The sequence below is a fragment of the Taeniopygia guttata genome, chromosome 14 (genome assembly GCF_048771995.1).
Source record: "Taeniopygia guttata chromosome 14, bTaeGut7.mat, whole genome shotgun sequence".
Lineage (NCBI taxonomy): Eukaryota > Metazoa > Chordata > Aves > Passeriformes > Estrildidae > Taeniopygia > Taeniopygia guttata.
In genome coordinates this window covers 4,907,750-4,925,194 of record NC_133039.1, presented here as the reverse complement: position 1 = coordinate 4,925,194, position 17,445 = coordinate 4,907,750, and the positions used below count along the sequence as shown (strand labels likewise).

The 17,445-nt window shown below is 55.3% G+C and overlaps 1 protein-coding gene across 5 annotated transcripts in view; it reads left to right on the top strand.

Moving 5' to 3' along the window:
* Nucleotides 1-17,445, top strand: part of TNRC18 (trinucleotide repeat containing 18) — a 56,385-nt gene that overhangs the window by 3,528 nt on the left and 35,412 nt on the right. For all 5 annotated transcript variants that reach the window (XM_030284863.4, XM_030284865.4, XM_030284864.4 and 2 more), the window contains exons 3-4: nucleotides 14,917-15,042; nucleotides 15,428-17,239. In XM_030284863.4, coding sequence (XP_030140723.4) covers nucleotides 14,917-15,042; nucleotides 15,428-17,239 — 1,938 coding nt within the window. The remainder of the gene's footprint in view (nucleotides 1-14,916; nucleotides 15,043-15,427; nucleotides 17,240-17,445) is intronic.

The following is a 17,445-nucleotide window of genomic DNA, read 5'->3' as shown; positions in this document are numbered from 1 at the left end:
CGAAAATGCATCTGGACAATCTCGGGCCAAACCGAGTGCGGGTTCTTGGAAATTTTAAAAATTACTCTTATTTTTCAGTGGGTAATTTTTTTTTTTTTTTTAAGTTTTATTTCTCCTCCCAAGGTTTCCTTTTCTGAAATCCGGGCAGGTCAGGAGGGAGGCACAGAGCTCTGGCCTCTCCAGGCTGACCAAGCTCCCTGATGCCGTCTGGGAGCTTTCCTACTGCACTGGGAGAAAGCCTCAGATTTGAGTCCCGTCACAGAGAGAGTAGGGTGTGTGATACTTCCAATTCTTTTTTACTGTGTTCTTATTTTATTTTTAAAGTTATTTTTATTTTCCTTTTTCTGGGAGTTATTTGAAATGCCTGTCTCTGCACCTCGGTGGTGTCCGGTCTCCCCGTCCGCTCCCCGGCACGATCCTCGCAAAGCTCGGCTTTGTCACGGCAATTCCAAGTCAGGCTAAACTCCATTAAAAGGCTCTGTACAATTAACAGCCGAAACTCCCATTAAACCACAGCAGCGGGATCGGCAGGGATATTTTTTTTGTTGTTGTTTTTTTACGGCTTTAACAATATCGCCTGAAATGATGATTGCTTCCTGCTACCAAGGGGCCCTTTGTAGCTTTTCGTTCGCAGTGCTGTTGGTGTGTGGTTTTGGTGCTTTTTTTTCCCTTGTTGTTGTGTTTTTTTGGGGGTTTGTTTTGTTTTTAGGAGGGGTGGAATGCAAAGGCTTGTGCAAGGGGTTAAGAAAAGTGGGCAGGAGGCAAAGCCTTTAAATAGAGCCAGTTCAAACCGATCCTTAAATACCGCCGGGCTGAAGAAAGAGACTCTTGAATCTGTCCCAGCGTCCTCTGAAAATAAATACGCCCCTGTAAAAATAGCACTATTGGCCATATTTGAGAATCCAGTTATGGCCGGCACCGACTCCTTGTTTTTCCCGTGCCTTCTGCTCATCCCGGCAGCCGGGCTCTGCCCCAGCGCCAGAGTACGGGCGCCTGGGCTGTGTCCAGTGACCCCTGGACCCTCGGCTCCTCTCGGGGGGATTTCTGCTCCATGGTAGCGATTTCTGCTCCACGGGGGAAGGACAGGGACAGAAGCCCCTTTGTTGGAATTGCAAGGAGGGAGGAGTGAGCTGGAGACCAAGTCGGGAGCTGAGCCGGGGATGCCATTCCCTGTCCCCCCGTACTCTTGGGTATCTCCATCTCCCCATCCCTGAGGAGGGCAGCAGGGTGCTCCCCCCATGGGCCTTGCAGAGGGATAGAGGAGGAAGGGGACTGTTTGCAATGGAATTTCATGCCTGGAGCTTGCTGGAAGGCTTAAAAAAAGGCTGCAGTCGATGGAATGAGGCAGCTGAGTCCATTAAAGCAAGGGCTCGTTTGCTCTGCAGCAGCTCAAAATACGGAGGTTTATCATTTTGCGCCTTCCCTATGCCACTGTCTTTGGGTCCTGGTCTCGGCTCCATCCCGGAGGAGCGTGTTGTTCTTGGCAGGCTCTGTGTTTTGGGGAAGGTGGAAAAGGCTCCCTCAGACGCGATTGCGAAGGGCTGCTCTGGGACCGTGTCCCTGCCAGGCAGCAGCAGGGCTGTGTGTGAGCAAGGATCACCCATATCCAAAAAAAACTATCCAAATCTAAAATAATATTAATAGTAACTAATAAAAATGTGTTTTTTGCTCTGTGCTGAGATACCCTTTTTTGGGTGGTGGGAGGCTGCAGGAACAGATTTGTGTTTATATAAAGGGACGCTCAGCCTCTTCCATTAAAAGACGCTTCAGAAACACTTTTCAGTGCTCGGGAAAAGGGACACAGCGCTATGGGCAGGGCTGACTAAATCCAGCTCCAGAGCAGTGCCTGGATGGAAAGCGGGCAGACAGAGGGGAGAGATTTTGATTTCCCTGCTTTCCTACTTCACATTAGCATGTGCATTCAAATGCAGGGATTTAAGGCAGATTGGAGACTGTCCTTGCTTCCAGGCCTGCTGTGCCCGGGGAGAAGTTTTCCAGACAGCTGGGCCAGGTAGGAGCATAGGAAAAGAAATAAAAATACCCTTTTATCCCCCAGGACAGCGCTGCTGTGCCAGCAAAATCCCGCTGTAGCCATCCTTATAATGGCAAAATGGTGCTTCTGCTGAGCCCGCAGATTTTGCAGGAGGCCTTGCTGTCGGCAATGCCAGTGGAAGCACAATTCACTCATCAAACTGCATCCGTGCTAAACTTGCTTTGCTGATAGAGAGACCGGGATAGCATGGAGTGGGTACTGCAGCGATCCGTGCCCCGCTCCTCTGTGTTTCTCGGAGCAGGAGTGCTCCCGGACCAGCAGTGGGGTTTTGCCCGTGGTTCGGCGTGACTTTTTTTGGTTCTGTTTGATGCTGCAAGGAAAATACTATTGGTGTTTAATGGCCCTTGAAATCACGGTTCCCTCTCCCTGCCCGCCCAAGGGGTGGTGCGGGGGGCTCCTTGGGGCAGGGGCTCGGTGTAACACCGGGAGGAATGCGGACAGTGCAGAGATCTGCCTGGGAGGATGCCTCCCCTCCCTTGGGGCCCTGGTGGAACGAGATGCTTTTGGAAATGTGTTTTCAGGCAGAGCAGGGAGTGTGCCTGTTCCAGTGGGGCTTGGGGAGGTGGTGCTGGGCAGTGATGTTGTGCTGGGTCCCGTCACACTCGGCATCCCCCGGGGTGGAGGAAGTGCTCGGCCATGGAGTGATGTCCCTGCAGCTCCCTTGGGCTGGCGGCCAACTCGTAGGCTGGGAGGAAGACAGGAGCAGTGTCTGGGCTGAAATGGTGGTGGATTTGTGCATTTTTGGGAGTCTCCCACCCTGAGCTCCTGTGTTTCTCTGATGTCCCAGTGATTTTTCCCAACGTCCTGGTGGGCTGTGGGGTTGCATTTCCATCCTTCAGAAGCAGTGGGAAGGATTGTCCAGCCCGTTCTGCATACTCTGTTGAAGTGTCCATCCCAAGCAGTGGTAGCTGGTAGGGATGTTGGGCTTGGAACGTGGACAAGAACCCAAGGGCCAATGTGGTGATGTAAACTTGCTTGGAGCAAGGTCCTGCGGGATCCTCTGCCGTGTGAGGGTTTCCAACACCTTCCCAGGTGAATGGGCTGAAGTCTGTCCCTGCCTCTGGTAACACAAGGCTGGCAAAGGTGTCATTTATTGGTGTGGTTTCTAGCAGCCTTTCTCCTACTTGGAGCGAGCCTTGCCTCCTACCCAGTAGGGTGTCTCCTTGGTAGGGTTGGAAAACCACGGGTCCCATCCCTGACTGATGGTGTGCCAGAGTAAATCTGATCTGGAGGAAGAGCCGGCACTAGAAATCCTAGCCGGGGGTGGCATGGGGCACTGGGCAGGTCCCCGGTGTTGGGGACAAGCTTCTGCTCTTTCCCAGCAGAACAGCTGTTGGAGAAATGGAAATCGCTGGGAATTAATCTCACTGCAGACATGGTTAGCAGAGTAGGGCTTTCGTAAGGGAAATTTTAGATCTCCTTCCTAGGATAATCCAGGGTAAAGCTGAAATTAGTTTATAATTATATAGTAAATAACCCCCCATCTTGTCATTTCACCATCTTCTGATGAATATGGAAATGAACATTGTTAATGGGAATTAACGTCATTATGGCAGCCTTCCAGGTGAGCGCCTTGCGGTTCGGCCGCGGCTGCGACCGGCGCGAGGGTGTCGGATCACCTCCCCGAGCTGGGGTTAGCGCCCGACGAGTCCAAACAAGGCCCCGTGTGTTTTCACCGTGTACTGAACTGGTCCAGTTAAAGCTCCAGGCAGGAGGTGGTGCAGGGAATCGGGGCCAGCCTGGCATGTGCTGACACGAAAGCTGCTGTGCCGGGACGAGGAGATGTTGGTCTGGGTTAGGTAACGCGATCCAGCATCGCCTGATCGAGGTGCCGAGGACAAGGGAGTGCTTTGTTCAGCCTCGCTGCTGAAACGGAGGGCACGCTGCTGTGCCCTGGACAACCTGCAAATGCAGGCGGGATGGAGGAGTCCAGAGCAGCCCTGAGTTCCCTGCCCGCTGGAGCCGGGGCGAGGGAGCAGTGCTGTGTCCAACTGCACAGCCTCTCGCTGGCTTTTCCAGCTGGGAATGCTCTTTGAAAACCAAAGTTTGGGAGGGGATCGCTCCGCTGTGGCCGCCTCACCTTCGCCACGAGGATCTGGCGGTTTCCTTCTCCCCGTGTTTCCTCCCATCCCCGCATTTCTGGCCGGCTTCGCTCCGGGATGCCACAGCTGGGTGTCTGCAGGCATCGCCACGCACCCACCGACGCCGTCCCTCTCTGCTGTTTATTTGCTTTGCTTATTGTTCGCTTCTCCCCAGCTCTTAGACACCAGGGGGACGGCAGCACACAGCCCCTTTAGCTGTGTCCCCGTGGGCGCTGGCTGGGGGACGCGCGGCAGGAGCCCCCGACGCGGCAGCACCGCGGCACACACAGTTGGGCTCGCTCCCCACGCCGCCAGGATCAGCTGTTGGGTGCACAATATGCTCCCGTTTTCCTCTCCAGCTGTTGCTGCTGACGGTTATGGGAAGCGAAAGGTAGTTGAGAGTTTGGCAGCGCTAAATCAGGGGAGTGATGGCCAGAAAGGAGGGGCCGAGGGGGGGGGGCTCTGTGTGTCTGAGGCTGGGTTTTGTTTAAATCCAGCCAGATTGAAATAGTGGCAAAGGATTGAAGTGACCTTGGGAATAAATTTTATTGCCGGCGTAGCAGTGGCCAAAGAGCCATTTTGAGGGAGCTGGATGCAGGCAGACAAGCCAAACATGGTGGGCTGGGAGCAGGGGAAGGAGCAATATTAAGGAAGGAGTATGTCTTTTTAGAGGAATAGCAGAAATTTTAGGGCACTCAGCTCTGTCTCTCTGGAGCTGTATCCCCGGCAACTTCTGCAAAGGTTGCTCCTGCTTCTGCCTCCATCCATCTTACCCTCACGCATCCCTGCCAGCAAAGAGTCCTTTTTACCTTTGGTAGTTGGATGTTTTGCCTCTAATTCCCTTCATGCCCTCATCTCTTCTCAGCAGAATTCCCTGTGACTTGAAAGTGCTTTTAACGCTTTCGGTTTAATTGCTTTTAATTAAAAAATAATTAAAAATATTAATGGTAGTGGCCATTGTGCTGTGGAGGAAGGTTTTTGCTCACAGGCAGTGCCGTCGCTGTGTGTGGATGAAGCAGCTCCCGTGTTATTGCCAGGCAGTGTGTGTCATCCTGGTGTTTGCATCCTGGTCTGCTGGGCGTGGGGACATCCCACACGCCGTGTCACACACACAGGCTACGCGGATCATGCTCCAGCGAGTAGAGATCCGGGCGGGTGAGTAAAGCAGGGTGCAGGCAGCTTGCCGGGGTGCCTGCGGAAGCCTCGGCTCCGCTCAGATGGGCAGGGCACGCTGTGCCAGGCTCCTGGAGTGTGCAGCGTGCCGGGGTTTCCCTTTGCAATCCCGGAGCTGCAGCAGGGCTTTCTCCGTAATGAGATTAGCGACACAAAGCAGTAATTCTTCTGCTACTTTTAATGGATGTTCGGGGTTTGTGTGGGATCGGAAATTCCTACTTTCATCAGATGAGCCCTCTCTGTGACTATTTTGTGGACAGATCTTCCTTTCCTCGGCTTCAGGGCTGACAGTCATATTGGCACAAGTGTTTCAGGCTTTCCCCTCCTATCACCTGGACATGGTGGATTTTATCTTATGTCCTGCTTTGTATCTTGCCACCACCCCAAGCTGCTTCCATCTTGTGGAGGACGCAAAATCTTGGTGGCTTTCTCTGGACATACTAAACACAGCTGGGAGGAGGGAGAAGTGCAAAAGTCACTCTTGAAGCATTCTTGCAGGTACTCCTTGGTCTCCCTAGGTGACATGTGCAAGCATGTACATGTGTGTGTATGTACATATATAGGGCACCCATGCATTGCCTCACCTGATGGAGGGCTGGCCGTCCCTGCCTGGTGTCATCGAGGCCAGCTTGGCAATTTGTCAAGAGCCCAAGGGCTGTGCTTCAATTTGAATACAGATTTGCATAATTCATCAGGAATTAAACCTTACTGCCATAATATTTGTCCATGCGTTTATCTCTCATTATCAGCAGTGGGGAGGTCTGGGGTCCTGGGTGTTTGCTGGCTGCAGATACACCTTTTCTTCATGGTTCACTGCTTTTTTGGTGCAGAAGAGGTGGCATGGGCTGATGTTCAAGAGAGTGTGGGAAGGGCAGGAGCATCTGGAGGGAAAAAAGGCTGAGTGTGGGGTCAAGAGGAGAGGCTTGGCAGAGGCTGAGCTTTTGAGCCTGGTTTCCTAAGGAAAAGATTGTTACGAGATTGTGATCTGTGTGTGGATCCCTTTCTTCCACCCCTAAATGCCTGCAGCCCATCTCTGAATTTTTCCCAGGGTGGTTTCAGTCCCTGCAGATTAAGTCGGTGCTGGGCTTTGGGAGGAGGATGTATTCACTCCTGTGGCACACAGAGCAGCACATGCAGGAGCATCAAACTTCACCGTGCTCTTACTGTGTCCTGGCTATGCTGTATCCAAGGGGAATCATGAAGCCAGAGCTGAAGAATTCATTTGGGTCATTGGCAGAGTCCTTGCTGCACCCCTAGCCGGGGTGTTCCTCAGAGCTGATCCCCTCTTGCTGCTGGCCCATGTGTTGAGCTCAGTGCCTGCTGATCACACGGGCAGTGGTGATGTGGTGCCCAGGTCTGATCGTGGGGCTGTGCCTCAGTTTTGCCTTGCAGTGCCACCCCCTTTGCAAGCACCCTGAGAGGTGCTGAGCCGCAGCAGCCGCTTTGCAGACAAGAGGTTTAAAATAAGCAGCGGCGGAGGCTGCGTCTCCCGGGCTTTGAGTCATCCCGGCTCGTGCTGACTGCGCCTGGCAGGAGCCTGGGAGGCAAAACAAACCCACATCCAGCTGCCACCTCCCTGCCAGATGTTCGTGGTGGGGTGGCTGGTTGGGTTTCGGTGGTGGATCCAGCAGTGGAGCAGATGGAGCTGCTGCGGGGAGATGCCACCTCTCTGTGGCTGTGGTGAAACCCTGGTGGAACTGGTGGCCTGGGGCAGTCCCCTGCTTGGGGACTTGCAGTTGGGCCATCGGGAGGAAGGGGTGAGATGAGCAGCCCTGTCTGGCACTGTGCAGGCCTGGGTTTGCAGGATGGGAGGTGCTGAGGCTTCTCCCAACACCCTTGGCCTTGGGCATGGCCGTGAGCTGTCACTGTGCTGGACAGGAGGACAGGCAGGGAGGAACCCAGGGGTGATCCTGCTGTGAACCCCCTCTCACCACCCCACACAGAGGTAAGGCAGCCAGGGCAGTGGGTGTCCATGGCCAGTGATGGGAAGCAGAGGAGAGTTGCAGGCAGGTGGCATTTACCTTTCCGTGGGCACCTGGTGTGTGTCCAGGGCTGGTGCTGCCCATCACACAGCAGAGTTTAATTTCTCAATGGGAGGGCAGGGAGATGATGCTGCACAGTCCCATTTAACCTGCTAGTGACCTGATCTTAAGTCATTGTGGCTGAAAATAGACTGTGTTCCCTCCAGGGCATGGCTAATGGTGCTGGGAAAGCTGGGATCTCTCTTTGAAGGCTGATTTAATTGCTGCTGGCAGGCACTTGGTGCAGGTGATGTGGGGACCAGCATCGGTGCCATCCCACAATAACCTTCCCCACTGAGCTCCTGTAGCTCTAACGAGCTCTTTTCTAATGAAGGCAGGACAGTGCCTGGTGAAATATGCGGGCAGGGCTCAGGGAGGGGGGGCTCACTTGTTTGTATTGTCTTCTGCAGTGAGTTTGGGTGATTTAAAAAAAACAAAACATTTTTAAAAAATGGGGTGGGTTAAATTTCTGTGCTTAGGAAGGAGGGGGAGCACCTGTACTAAAAGTGTGCATCCAGTGCTAGGAGCAGGGTCAGCCTTAGGACCCCTGTGCTGGACACCAGTGGCTGAAGAATCTTCAACATGATGAAGGATGAACCAGAGCAAAGGCATTTTTTTATGCTCTAGAAAATCAGGAGGAAGGTGAGACTGCAATCTAGCAGCCAGGTTCTGCATTCCTGGGGATTCTGCGAATCAGTTTGAGAGTTAAATTTTTTTTTTTTTCAATTTCCATACAGCATTTTATTGAATGTGCAGCTGAAGACCTTCACCATGTCACTCTTTGCTGTTTAAGGAGAGCTGTGTTGTTGTGTAGTGGGGGCCTGGAGGTTTTGCTGGACCCCTGTTGGGGTATCAGGTTTAATTATGCCAGGAAGAAGGAGAGACATCCAATGTGGTGGGGGATTTCAGGCTGGGGGCATGTGGGAGAAGCTTCTGCTGTAGCAGCTGACCGTGACCCAGGAGCACTGACACCGGTTTGAGTGTCAGGATTAGGGTGGGACCAGATCACTGCTTCCAGACCCCGTGTTTCAGGCTGAGTGGACTGGCTGCACATCATGTCAAGAATCCCAGTGAGATGGTTTCCATCTTGATCCCTCCGGTGTGAGGAAAGGCCACCTTCACTTTGCCAGAGTGATTTGTGTCCCCACCTGGGTGGCTTCTTGCTGTCCCCATGGAGATGCTGTTAATGGGGAGGTGACCTTGTGGGGGATCTTCAGAGTGTCCTGTTGGTGTCCTTTTCCTGAGGCATTGGCTTACCTTGGATTACCATTGTTTTGTTGCATGGTGGAAACTCAATCTCCAGGACATTGGAGCAGAACCAGATGTGAGCACCAGTCTCTTGAGCCACATCCCATTTTCTCCTCCTCTGCCGTCTCCAGGCTGTTGGGGCTGTTCAGCTCCTGGGTGAGGAGGTGAGTGGCAGGGCTCAGCCTTAAGATATTTATTTCCTTGGAAGCAGGGAACCCCTCCCAAGCCCTGTGCTCACACCCTGCCTTTCGGTGTCCTGTGGCTGTGGGGGGCTGGTGATTCGCCAGTAGGGTGACATGGCAGGAAAATCATGGCATGGCATCGGCACGGGGGGAATGACTGCGGCAGGGAAACCTGGTGCGAGCGCGCAGTGTTCCTGTGCTGATGCAGCTGCGAGCGATAGTAAATATTGAGCAAGAGCCACTTAAAAATAAAGCAGCCTGGACACTGATTCCCACGTGGAATAAAATAAAATTAAAAGAAACAATAGAGAGCTGTGCTGAGCTGGAGGGAGAATTCGTCTTGGCTTTTAAGGTAGTGATTTTTGCAGCTGAAGGAAAGCGGCGCGGCGCTGTTCAAGCCAGCAAAGTGTGGGAGTGCGGACCCCCCGCTGGAGGATGCTGTCTCCGAGCTCGCCAGGGCCCTTAGAAGATTAAATGGGGAGTTAAATTGCCCTGGCTGTTCTGGATCCCGGGGATGGGATCGAAGGCTTTCAGGGGATGCAGAGAATTGAGGCTGTAAATTAGTGCTTTGAAGCTGCTGCCAGTCCCATGGCATGGGGTGTAAATACGGCTTTTGGGGTGGTTTTTGGTGTGGAGAGTGGTGGATTATGACAGCAGCTTGTGGCTGCTGGGGACAGAGACCAGCCACCGCTGGAGTCCAGGCACATCTGATCCGGGAGCTTTGGTTTCAGCCCAGCATGTTCAGGGGCTCGTATCGCTGGTGTCTCGTGCATGGCACAGAGTCAAAGCGGCTCTGGTGCCTCGGGTGTCACTGGAGCTGCCCCGGCAGGCAGGGGAGGAGGTGGCAAAGATTTACACTGTCAGCACTCCGGCTCGCAGCTGTTTGCAGCCATAAATGTGTGCATGAGGAATAGCTGCGGCTGTGCCTCGCTGAGCAGCACGGGGCAGAGATGGGGAGGTGTGTGCTGGAGGGGGAGCCCTGAAAGTCTTCCCTGGGAATCTGCTGCTTCTGCAGGGAGAGGATAAGGGATGCACTGATGGTGGTAAGCACAGGCAGCTGGTGTGGTGTCTGTCCTGCCAGTGATGGGAAGGTACTCACTGTGCTTGGACCTTCCCTGCCTTCCTCCCCTCCCTCCCTGAGGGGAGTATGTAAGCGTTTATCCAGCTGTTTGTGGTGTGGACTGTTGTCCCAGTTGGCTGCCTGTGAGGCACTGCGAGCTGGACTGGGGAAGAGGTGATTGTGTTCCTGGCCAAGGGCGACTGCAGCTCCTGCTCTGTGCTGTGCCCAGCAGCCCGCTGAGAACTGGCTGCAGCCGGGCTGCAAATCTCCCTTGAGTGCCCAGAGTTCAAAACATGGCATGGAAATAAACCCAAATTCTCGCTGCAGTGTTTCCCAGCCTTGCTGGGCTCAGATTGGAGGGCCCAAGGGGTCAGGCTTATAGCTCAGGCTCTTCTGTGGCCATAGCCCCTTGCAGAGCACTGTGTGGTGCCAGCCTGAGTCCTGGCAATGTGTTTGTCTGTCATGGCCCAGGGAGGATGGGGTGAGATGCTGGCAGTTGGAAATATTTCATAAGTGGCAGAAATGTATAATGGGCTGATGGGGGAGACTTACTTCACTTCTCTTGGGGTGCTGGAGGCTACTGGTCTTCCGGTGCCAGGGTTGTGGCTTCTCAGACAAGGATGGCTCGTGCCCCGGGCTCAGCTTCAGGGTGTGCTTTGCAGGCAGCAGTGCATGTGGTCACCTGTTATCCCACACCGGCCAACAGGTTTGTCCAACTGTGCTGGACTTGATTAAAGATCTTTTCCGACTGGAAAGCTGTCCCAAGGCATGAGCAAAGGCTTTGTGGATGCTGCTTCTCTCTGGTGTGCTGATGCTCTTGGTTAGTTTGGAAACATGGAACCAGACTGGGAGAGTGAATTCCCCATTGAGTGATGTCTCCATGTTGCTCTTGCTTGCTGCCCATAACTCTTCGGGGTGTCCAAGTGAGTTGTCTCCTCTGTAGCATCTTGGCAGCAAGCGTGGATGGCAGCATGGAGATGCTGAAGGTGCCAGCCAGTCACCTACAGCTGAGGAGGGGTGGAGCAGCTTTCCCAGTGCTGGCACACACCCGTGTCACCTCAGGCGTGTAACCTGGCTCATTGGCCAGAGCTATGTCCATGGGGGAGATCTGTTCAGTTCCAACATATTGCCTTCAGCATGCTCTCCTCCTGTTCAGACAACTCTTTCACAACCCAGGCTTGACTGACTTGTCCAGCTGGGACTGAATTTTAGACCTGAAGTGTGAGGGGCCAAGTTGGAGAAAGCCCCACAGGTTTAAAACTCCTGGTGACCAGTGGCAGTCCCTTCTGCTGCAGGCGTGGCCACCCTTCCTCCAGCTCTGCCTGGTGGTGCTTTCTGTCAGCTCCCTCCTCACAGGGACCTTTGGCAACCCCAAGCGGGCTGAGCACGTGGGGTCTGTTTCCCTCCCACTTCCCCCCAGTGTGACCTCCGGCCTCCAGACGTTTGGTGTGTGGTTTGTGCGGTCGCTGGTATCTCATCTCCCCATCGGTCACATCCCCTCTCGGTGGTGAGTCACCCGCCCGAACCGCTTCCCCCAAACCCGTGCCGTTTTGGAGAGCTGAGCAAACATGAAGAAGATGTTTTCAAGTGGGCTGACACATCTGCACCCGCCAAGTTCCTCTAATAACAGCCCTTAGTGATTTATGTCTCAATTGTGCAAAACAGGTATGTTTTATAATCTTGGAGCTGGGAAGGAGGAGGACAGGTGTGCTCATCCACTGCAGCACCTGGAGCATCACAGGGGTTGCATTTTGGCTGCTGGCTATAGGGGTAAGGTGGTTTGAATGATGATCTCTGTGCCCTGAAGCCTTTTACCCTCAGAACTGGGCTGCTTTGGATCATATGTGTCCCAGCTGGCATGAGATAAGTGTTGGTGGTGCCTTTCCCAGGCGGTCAGAGGCCGAGCTAATGGGCACACGCATGTGTTTGGTGTGGTGTAACTTGGCAGGGAAGGGGGAGCACAGCCAGTCTGGGCTTGGCAGTGTTGCCACCTCACACCTCCCTGCCTGTGCTGTGGTGCCAGACCGCCTCTGGGTAAGCAATCGGGCTGGAGGAGCGTGGCTCAGCCTGCCCAGACCTGTCGGCGTGTCCCTGGGCAAAGCGGATCTTGTGCTGGTTCAGCAAACACTCTGGCCCCAGGCAGATGGAGATGGTTGTGGTTTCCCCTTTTCCCCTCCCTTTCTCCTGGCAGATGCCCATGGTTGGGGTGAGCTGTGCGTTGCTCACTGCGGTAGAATTTCTCCCCTTGGCATCGCTTTCTGGCACAGAGATCCAAGGAGGCAGCGACTCACCCGCGGCCGCCTCCTGCAGTTCCTCAGCGCATGGAGGAGCAGCTTCACCTCCAGGTCCTGCCCAGGGCACTGGGGCAGCAGGTTTTGGGCTCTGTGTGTCGTACGCCAGCAGCCTGTCAGCGTGGCTGCTGGAGGGCTGTACGGAGGAAGGGATGTTCTGGCAGTGCCTCGAGGTTGGATTTGCATTGGGTTCATCCTCGGGAAAGCTGTGGTTCGGATTCCTCCTCCCTACTCCAGCTCTGGTTCCTGGCAGGGAACAAACCAGGTAAATACAGCCTGTGCAACTTCTTCAGGCACTTTGCAAGGGAAAAAACAGTGTTGCTGGTAGACCCGAGACTGGCGTTTGAGTGATTCTCTGGTTTTGCTGCAAGTCAGCTGCATGGTGCACCAAGTCATTGCACCTGCCTGTGCCTCAGTTTCTCCACCTGCAGGGCTTTGGGATGTGCTTTGAGCTCCTGTGCTGGGCTTACGCCTCTCCAAGGAACATCAGTTGTGGGCTTCTGGAAGTTACTGGGAAGAGGTGTGAGGTGGCTTTGATGCTTGGCTGGTGGCATCAGCTCAGTTCTGTTGCTGTTTCCCAGCTGGCATGATGACACTGCCCTGCAAGGTTCCCTACCTGTCCATCTGAACCTGTCTCCAGCTTGGACACTTTGCATTCCCCCATCCTGCTCGTGCAGCTCCAAGCTGAGGCTGGGTCACTGTAGGAGGATGTGATGATGCTGACTGGGAGGAATCCCCAGAACATTTGGGGCTGGGACTGAGCCTGTCTTATCCCTGGGCAGGATATGATGCTGAAAGCAGGGAGATACCCTCATAGGACCAGGGGTGTAACTGGTACTGAAACGCCTCTTTGGGTATCAATAACTTCAGCTGTGTGCAGGTGTCCCTTTGCTTGATGGCAGTGCTGGAGTGTGTCCCTTCCCTGGAGCCCTGCAGGTGGCTTCATGTCCTTGCACCACATGCGAGTGGGGACATGCCATGGGCATCTGTGCACCGTGGTGTCTGCAGCATGGCCGTGATCCCCATGCCGGTGTTTCCACCTGCTGGAGCAGCTGCACCTGGGGTTGATGAGAAGGGGCTCACGTGGGGACGTCTGTGGCCAGAGCCTCCGGGCTGGTGTGGCATGGAGTGCTCCAGGGGCTTTGCCATGCTGCAGCCATGTGCTCTGCCAGATGGGACTCGTGTTCCCTTGGAAGTGTGTCACTCCTGCTCCAGATGCTGGCTTGTTGCCAGCCCAGTCCTGCCGGAGCGGTGACAGTGACACAGCCGAGGCATTTATTGCGTGGAGTGGAGCTGCTCACAGCTAAGCTAAGCTGGGTTCTACCCTGCTCTCTCCATCTCTGCAATAATAAAAGGTGTTTGGAAATGCTTCAGTGTAGGAGGTTTTGGGGTTACCAAGGAGAGGCCCGAATGTGTGCACAGGCTTAGTGCCTTTGCAGCGCTGCGCTCAGGGCTCAGCAGCAGGTTTTACCTGCTGGGAACGGGCTCTGTGCTGAAGTGCACGGGCACAGCAGCTCCCCTGGTCCTGCTGCTGGAGGTTGGCGTGTGCGGGTGACGCCGCTGGGATCTGCCGGGTGATGGACGCGGGCCAGGAGCTGTGCGGAGCACCGCGTCGGTGAGGCACATATGCCGGGATGCAAACATGTACGCGAAAGAGATCCTGGCTGTCTAAATAATGTGAAATATTGACTAGCTCTCGCAGATGGTGCTCCACGTGCAGCTTCGGGGACTGAACTTCTCCGTCTCCCCTTGGGTTTTGGTGTGATGTTGTTTTGAGCCAGTTGGATGCTGGACTCCTGACAAACTTGTTGCCTGGTTGCTTTCAGTGGGATCGTTGAATCTGGGGGAAGTTGGTTGTTAATGCGGGCTCAGGGTAAGGGAGGAGGGTTGCAGAGGGCTTGACTGGCTCCTTCAGATTCTCCTGATGGCTTTAACTCAGTTTTTAAATTCTGGCATGGACTGGGCTACTGATTCTGGTGGAGGGTTGGGTTTGTAGTGTTGCACGGGTGTCGTTTGGTGGCAGTGTTGGAGAGGAATTGCTGCCTGTAGCCAGCAGTGTGTTATTACCACTGTTATGGTGGTTGTGTTCATTGAAGAAATGCTGATGAGGACGATTTGCGTGAGGGTGTTGCTGGGGACCCAGTGCCCAGGACATCTAGACCACTGGCAGCAGGGTTGTGAGGATATGCTGCTTTCATATCAGCTCTTGGGTGGTTGTCACTTTCTCCTCTGTTTTGCCTTCCTCTGGGATAAGATGCTGAGTTTGGATATGTGAAATTAAGCTTTTTGTGAGCTGCTCTGGAGGATGCTCTCATTTTCCCAAAGCCTGTACCCAGTACTAGGCACTTGCAGCGGGAATGAGCTGTGTTGGCAAAGCTGTGCTGGCAAGAAGGTCTTATCATGGCTGTGGAAGCACGTTGGGGAGTGCTCTCACCCACAGGTTGCTGTACTTGTGATAAAACATCTTATCAGCCAGGTGGTTTGGTCACGGAGCCCTCAGGTGTCAGGCTCTCCTCAGGAAGCAGCATGCTCCGTTTGCTGCAGAGCTGGAGCCCCACAGAGGTGCCCGGGTGGAGCTGGGGGACCCGCAGTGGGGGTCAGTACCTGAGGTGGGCTCCCTGAGCAGGGGTCCCTGCCCTGGGCTGTGTGTGCTGTGTGTCACCGCCTGTGTCACCGCCGCCACCGCCGCTCCTGGCGTGTGAGGGACCGACAGCCACAACAGTCTGTGCTCCCGCGGGGCTCGTTCCAAGGCAGCGTGCTGCTTGGGATAAAACATGTTTCCCTCTTCTGTTTCCCGTTTTCTGCAGGCTTTTCCCATCTGCCTAACGGTCTCTACCCATCGTACATTCCCCTGAGCCACCTCGAACCTCCCAGTGCCGGCAGTCCGCTCCTGGCCCAGCTGGGACAGCACAGCCTCTTTGAGTCACAGAAAGGTGAGTCTGGGACACTGTGTGCCCTTCCCATCGCTCACCCCTGGGTACTTACACTGTCCTTTGGGCTTCTTTGGCTGCTGGAGCTGCTGGGTGCTGGAGTGTTGGGGGTGAAGAGCGGGGTGATCAGCTGGGATGTCTCCTGGGCTGAGCGGTACCAAGGTTTTGGATGTGGCTGGCCAGGTCCCTCCTTGAAGCCCCAGTCTGCATGAGACAGGGCTGTAGTGCATCCCTCAAGGAGGAACCTACTTGGTCTCCTTTGCCTTGGGCATTTTTGTTTTAAGACGTCCTTGAATCCATTCTTTCCTAGTTTGCCACGTCTTGCCTGTCTCTGTAGGACTGAAGAGGTTGAAAGCCTGTGATAATTTTCGTTGCTTTTACTCTGCAGATGGATTCTACCTGTCCAGCCATGCAGGCCAGTCCGCTTTGCACCCGCAGCCTCCCCTCTCAAGGACCGTGGGCAGCCACACATCGAGCACTTTGCTCCGGGAAAAGGACCTTGGGCAGCTGCACAAGAGCTCGAAAGAAGGCCTGAAAGACCCCGGTGGGAAGGAGCGGGCGTGCCGGAGCGATCTGTCCCTGCCCTTTGCCAAGAAGGAGAGCAAGCCGAAGGAGGAGCCCCGACCCCGCAGTGTGGTCGACCTCACGCAGGACACCAAGCCCGACAGTGACCGGAAAGTGAGCGTGGTGGAGAAGGCGGTGAAGGTCGGCGAGCGTCTCTCGCCGTTCCTGGCCGAGCACATGCCAAATCGGGGCGCAGGCAGTGGGGAGCCCAAGTCCAAGAACCCGCTGCAGAGCTCTTCCCTCAGCAACTGCAACGGCGGCGGGGACCCCATGCTGAAGGTCCTGGGTGGCGAGCAGGACCGCTGTGCCAAGGATCCTGCTCGGCACGATGAGAACATGAGGCCTTCTGCGCACGCCCACGCGGAGCGGCTGAAGCGGGGGGAGCCCCTCCTGCCCTCTGTGGGCGCTTTGCACATCTCCTGTAGCTGTCCATCCCCACACCCCTCGCAGACGGGGAAGATGACGCCAGCCACAACATTCCCTCCGCAGCCCGTCCATTCCAGCATGTACACCATCTTCCCACCGGCCAAGGAGCTGGGGAGGGAGCACAAAGTAATCGCCCCCACCTTCGTGCCTTCGGTCGAAGCCTACGACGAGAGGAGCGGGCCCATCCAAATCGCCTCCCAGGCCCGTGACAACAAGGGGAAGGACAAGGACCTTGGCAAGGTGGGGGTGCTGCAGTCACCCACGGAGCGGTGCCTTGCAGATGCCTCCCGCACACTCTTGTCCCAGGACTTTTCGTGTCACAGTGATGCCAAAAGGATGGAGGTTCTGAGAGAGAAGGGTTCAGTGATCAGGACGAACTCCATGGCACTGAAGAGACAGGTCACCTCAGAGCCCTTCCTCAACCGGCCGGGGCTGGGCTCTCCGGAGAGCAGGGAGTTCCTGGCCTCCAAGGATTTGCTGAAGCCGAGTCCAGAGGCAGAGCATCGCCCCTGCGAGCGGGACCGCTTCCAGCGATCCAGCTCCAAAGAAGCAGCAAAGGTCTATGGCACTTTGGACTCTTCCCGGCAGCACCTGGACCATGGTCAGCTGAAACCGCCCGAGCAGAAGTGGAAGCCCTTTGAGATGGGCAACTTTGCCACCACGCAGATGGCGGTGCTGGCTGCGCAGCACAACCACGTCAGCCGGGTGGAGGAGGAGGCCAAGAAGGTCTACCTTGACCCCAGCGGTTTGCCGCGGTCCTCGGTGGTGGGCTCGCGGGGCGCCGCAGACGTCCTGCACCCTGCCTCACACGGAGAGGGCTCGGCCATGCAGAGCCTCATCAAGTACAGCGGCAGCTTTGCCAAGGAGACGGCGTCCCGGCAGAGCTGCGGCAAGAAGAGCCCCTTTGGGGGTTTGGGCAACGTGAAGTTGGACTCTGCACAGCTGGGAGCCTCCAAGGTGCAGCAGCTGCTGCTGCAGCAGCCTGCAAAGCAGCTAAAGAGGGACCCTGAGAGACCCGAGAGTGCCAAATCCTTCGGCCGTGAGAGCATCGGCTCCCAGGGCGAGGTGGAGGTGAGGCACTTGCCTGTGGGCATTGCTGTGGCTGTGGCCCGGCAGAAGGACAACAACAGCAGCAGCAGCAGCAGCAGCAGCAAGCTGGGGCCCAGCTTGGCAGACCGGGATCGCTCGCTGTCTCTCAGCAGCATCAAAGGTAGGTTCCCTGGGGCTTGTCCCAGGGCTTCCCTGGAGGATCTGTTCCCTGGGAAGAGCAGCCACTCAGTGCAGGCTGTGTGCCATGAACTGAGTTTGGCATCTTCAACTGCGTTTGCCTCCCTTGCCAGCCAGGGACATGCTGTAAACCACAGTGGGAAGCAAGACCCTCTGTGCAAGAGGCAGTCAGTCCCCCTGTCCCCACTT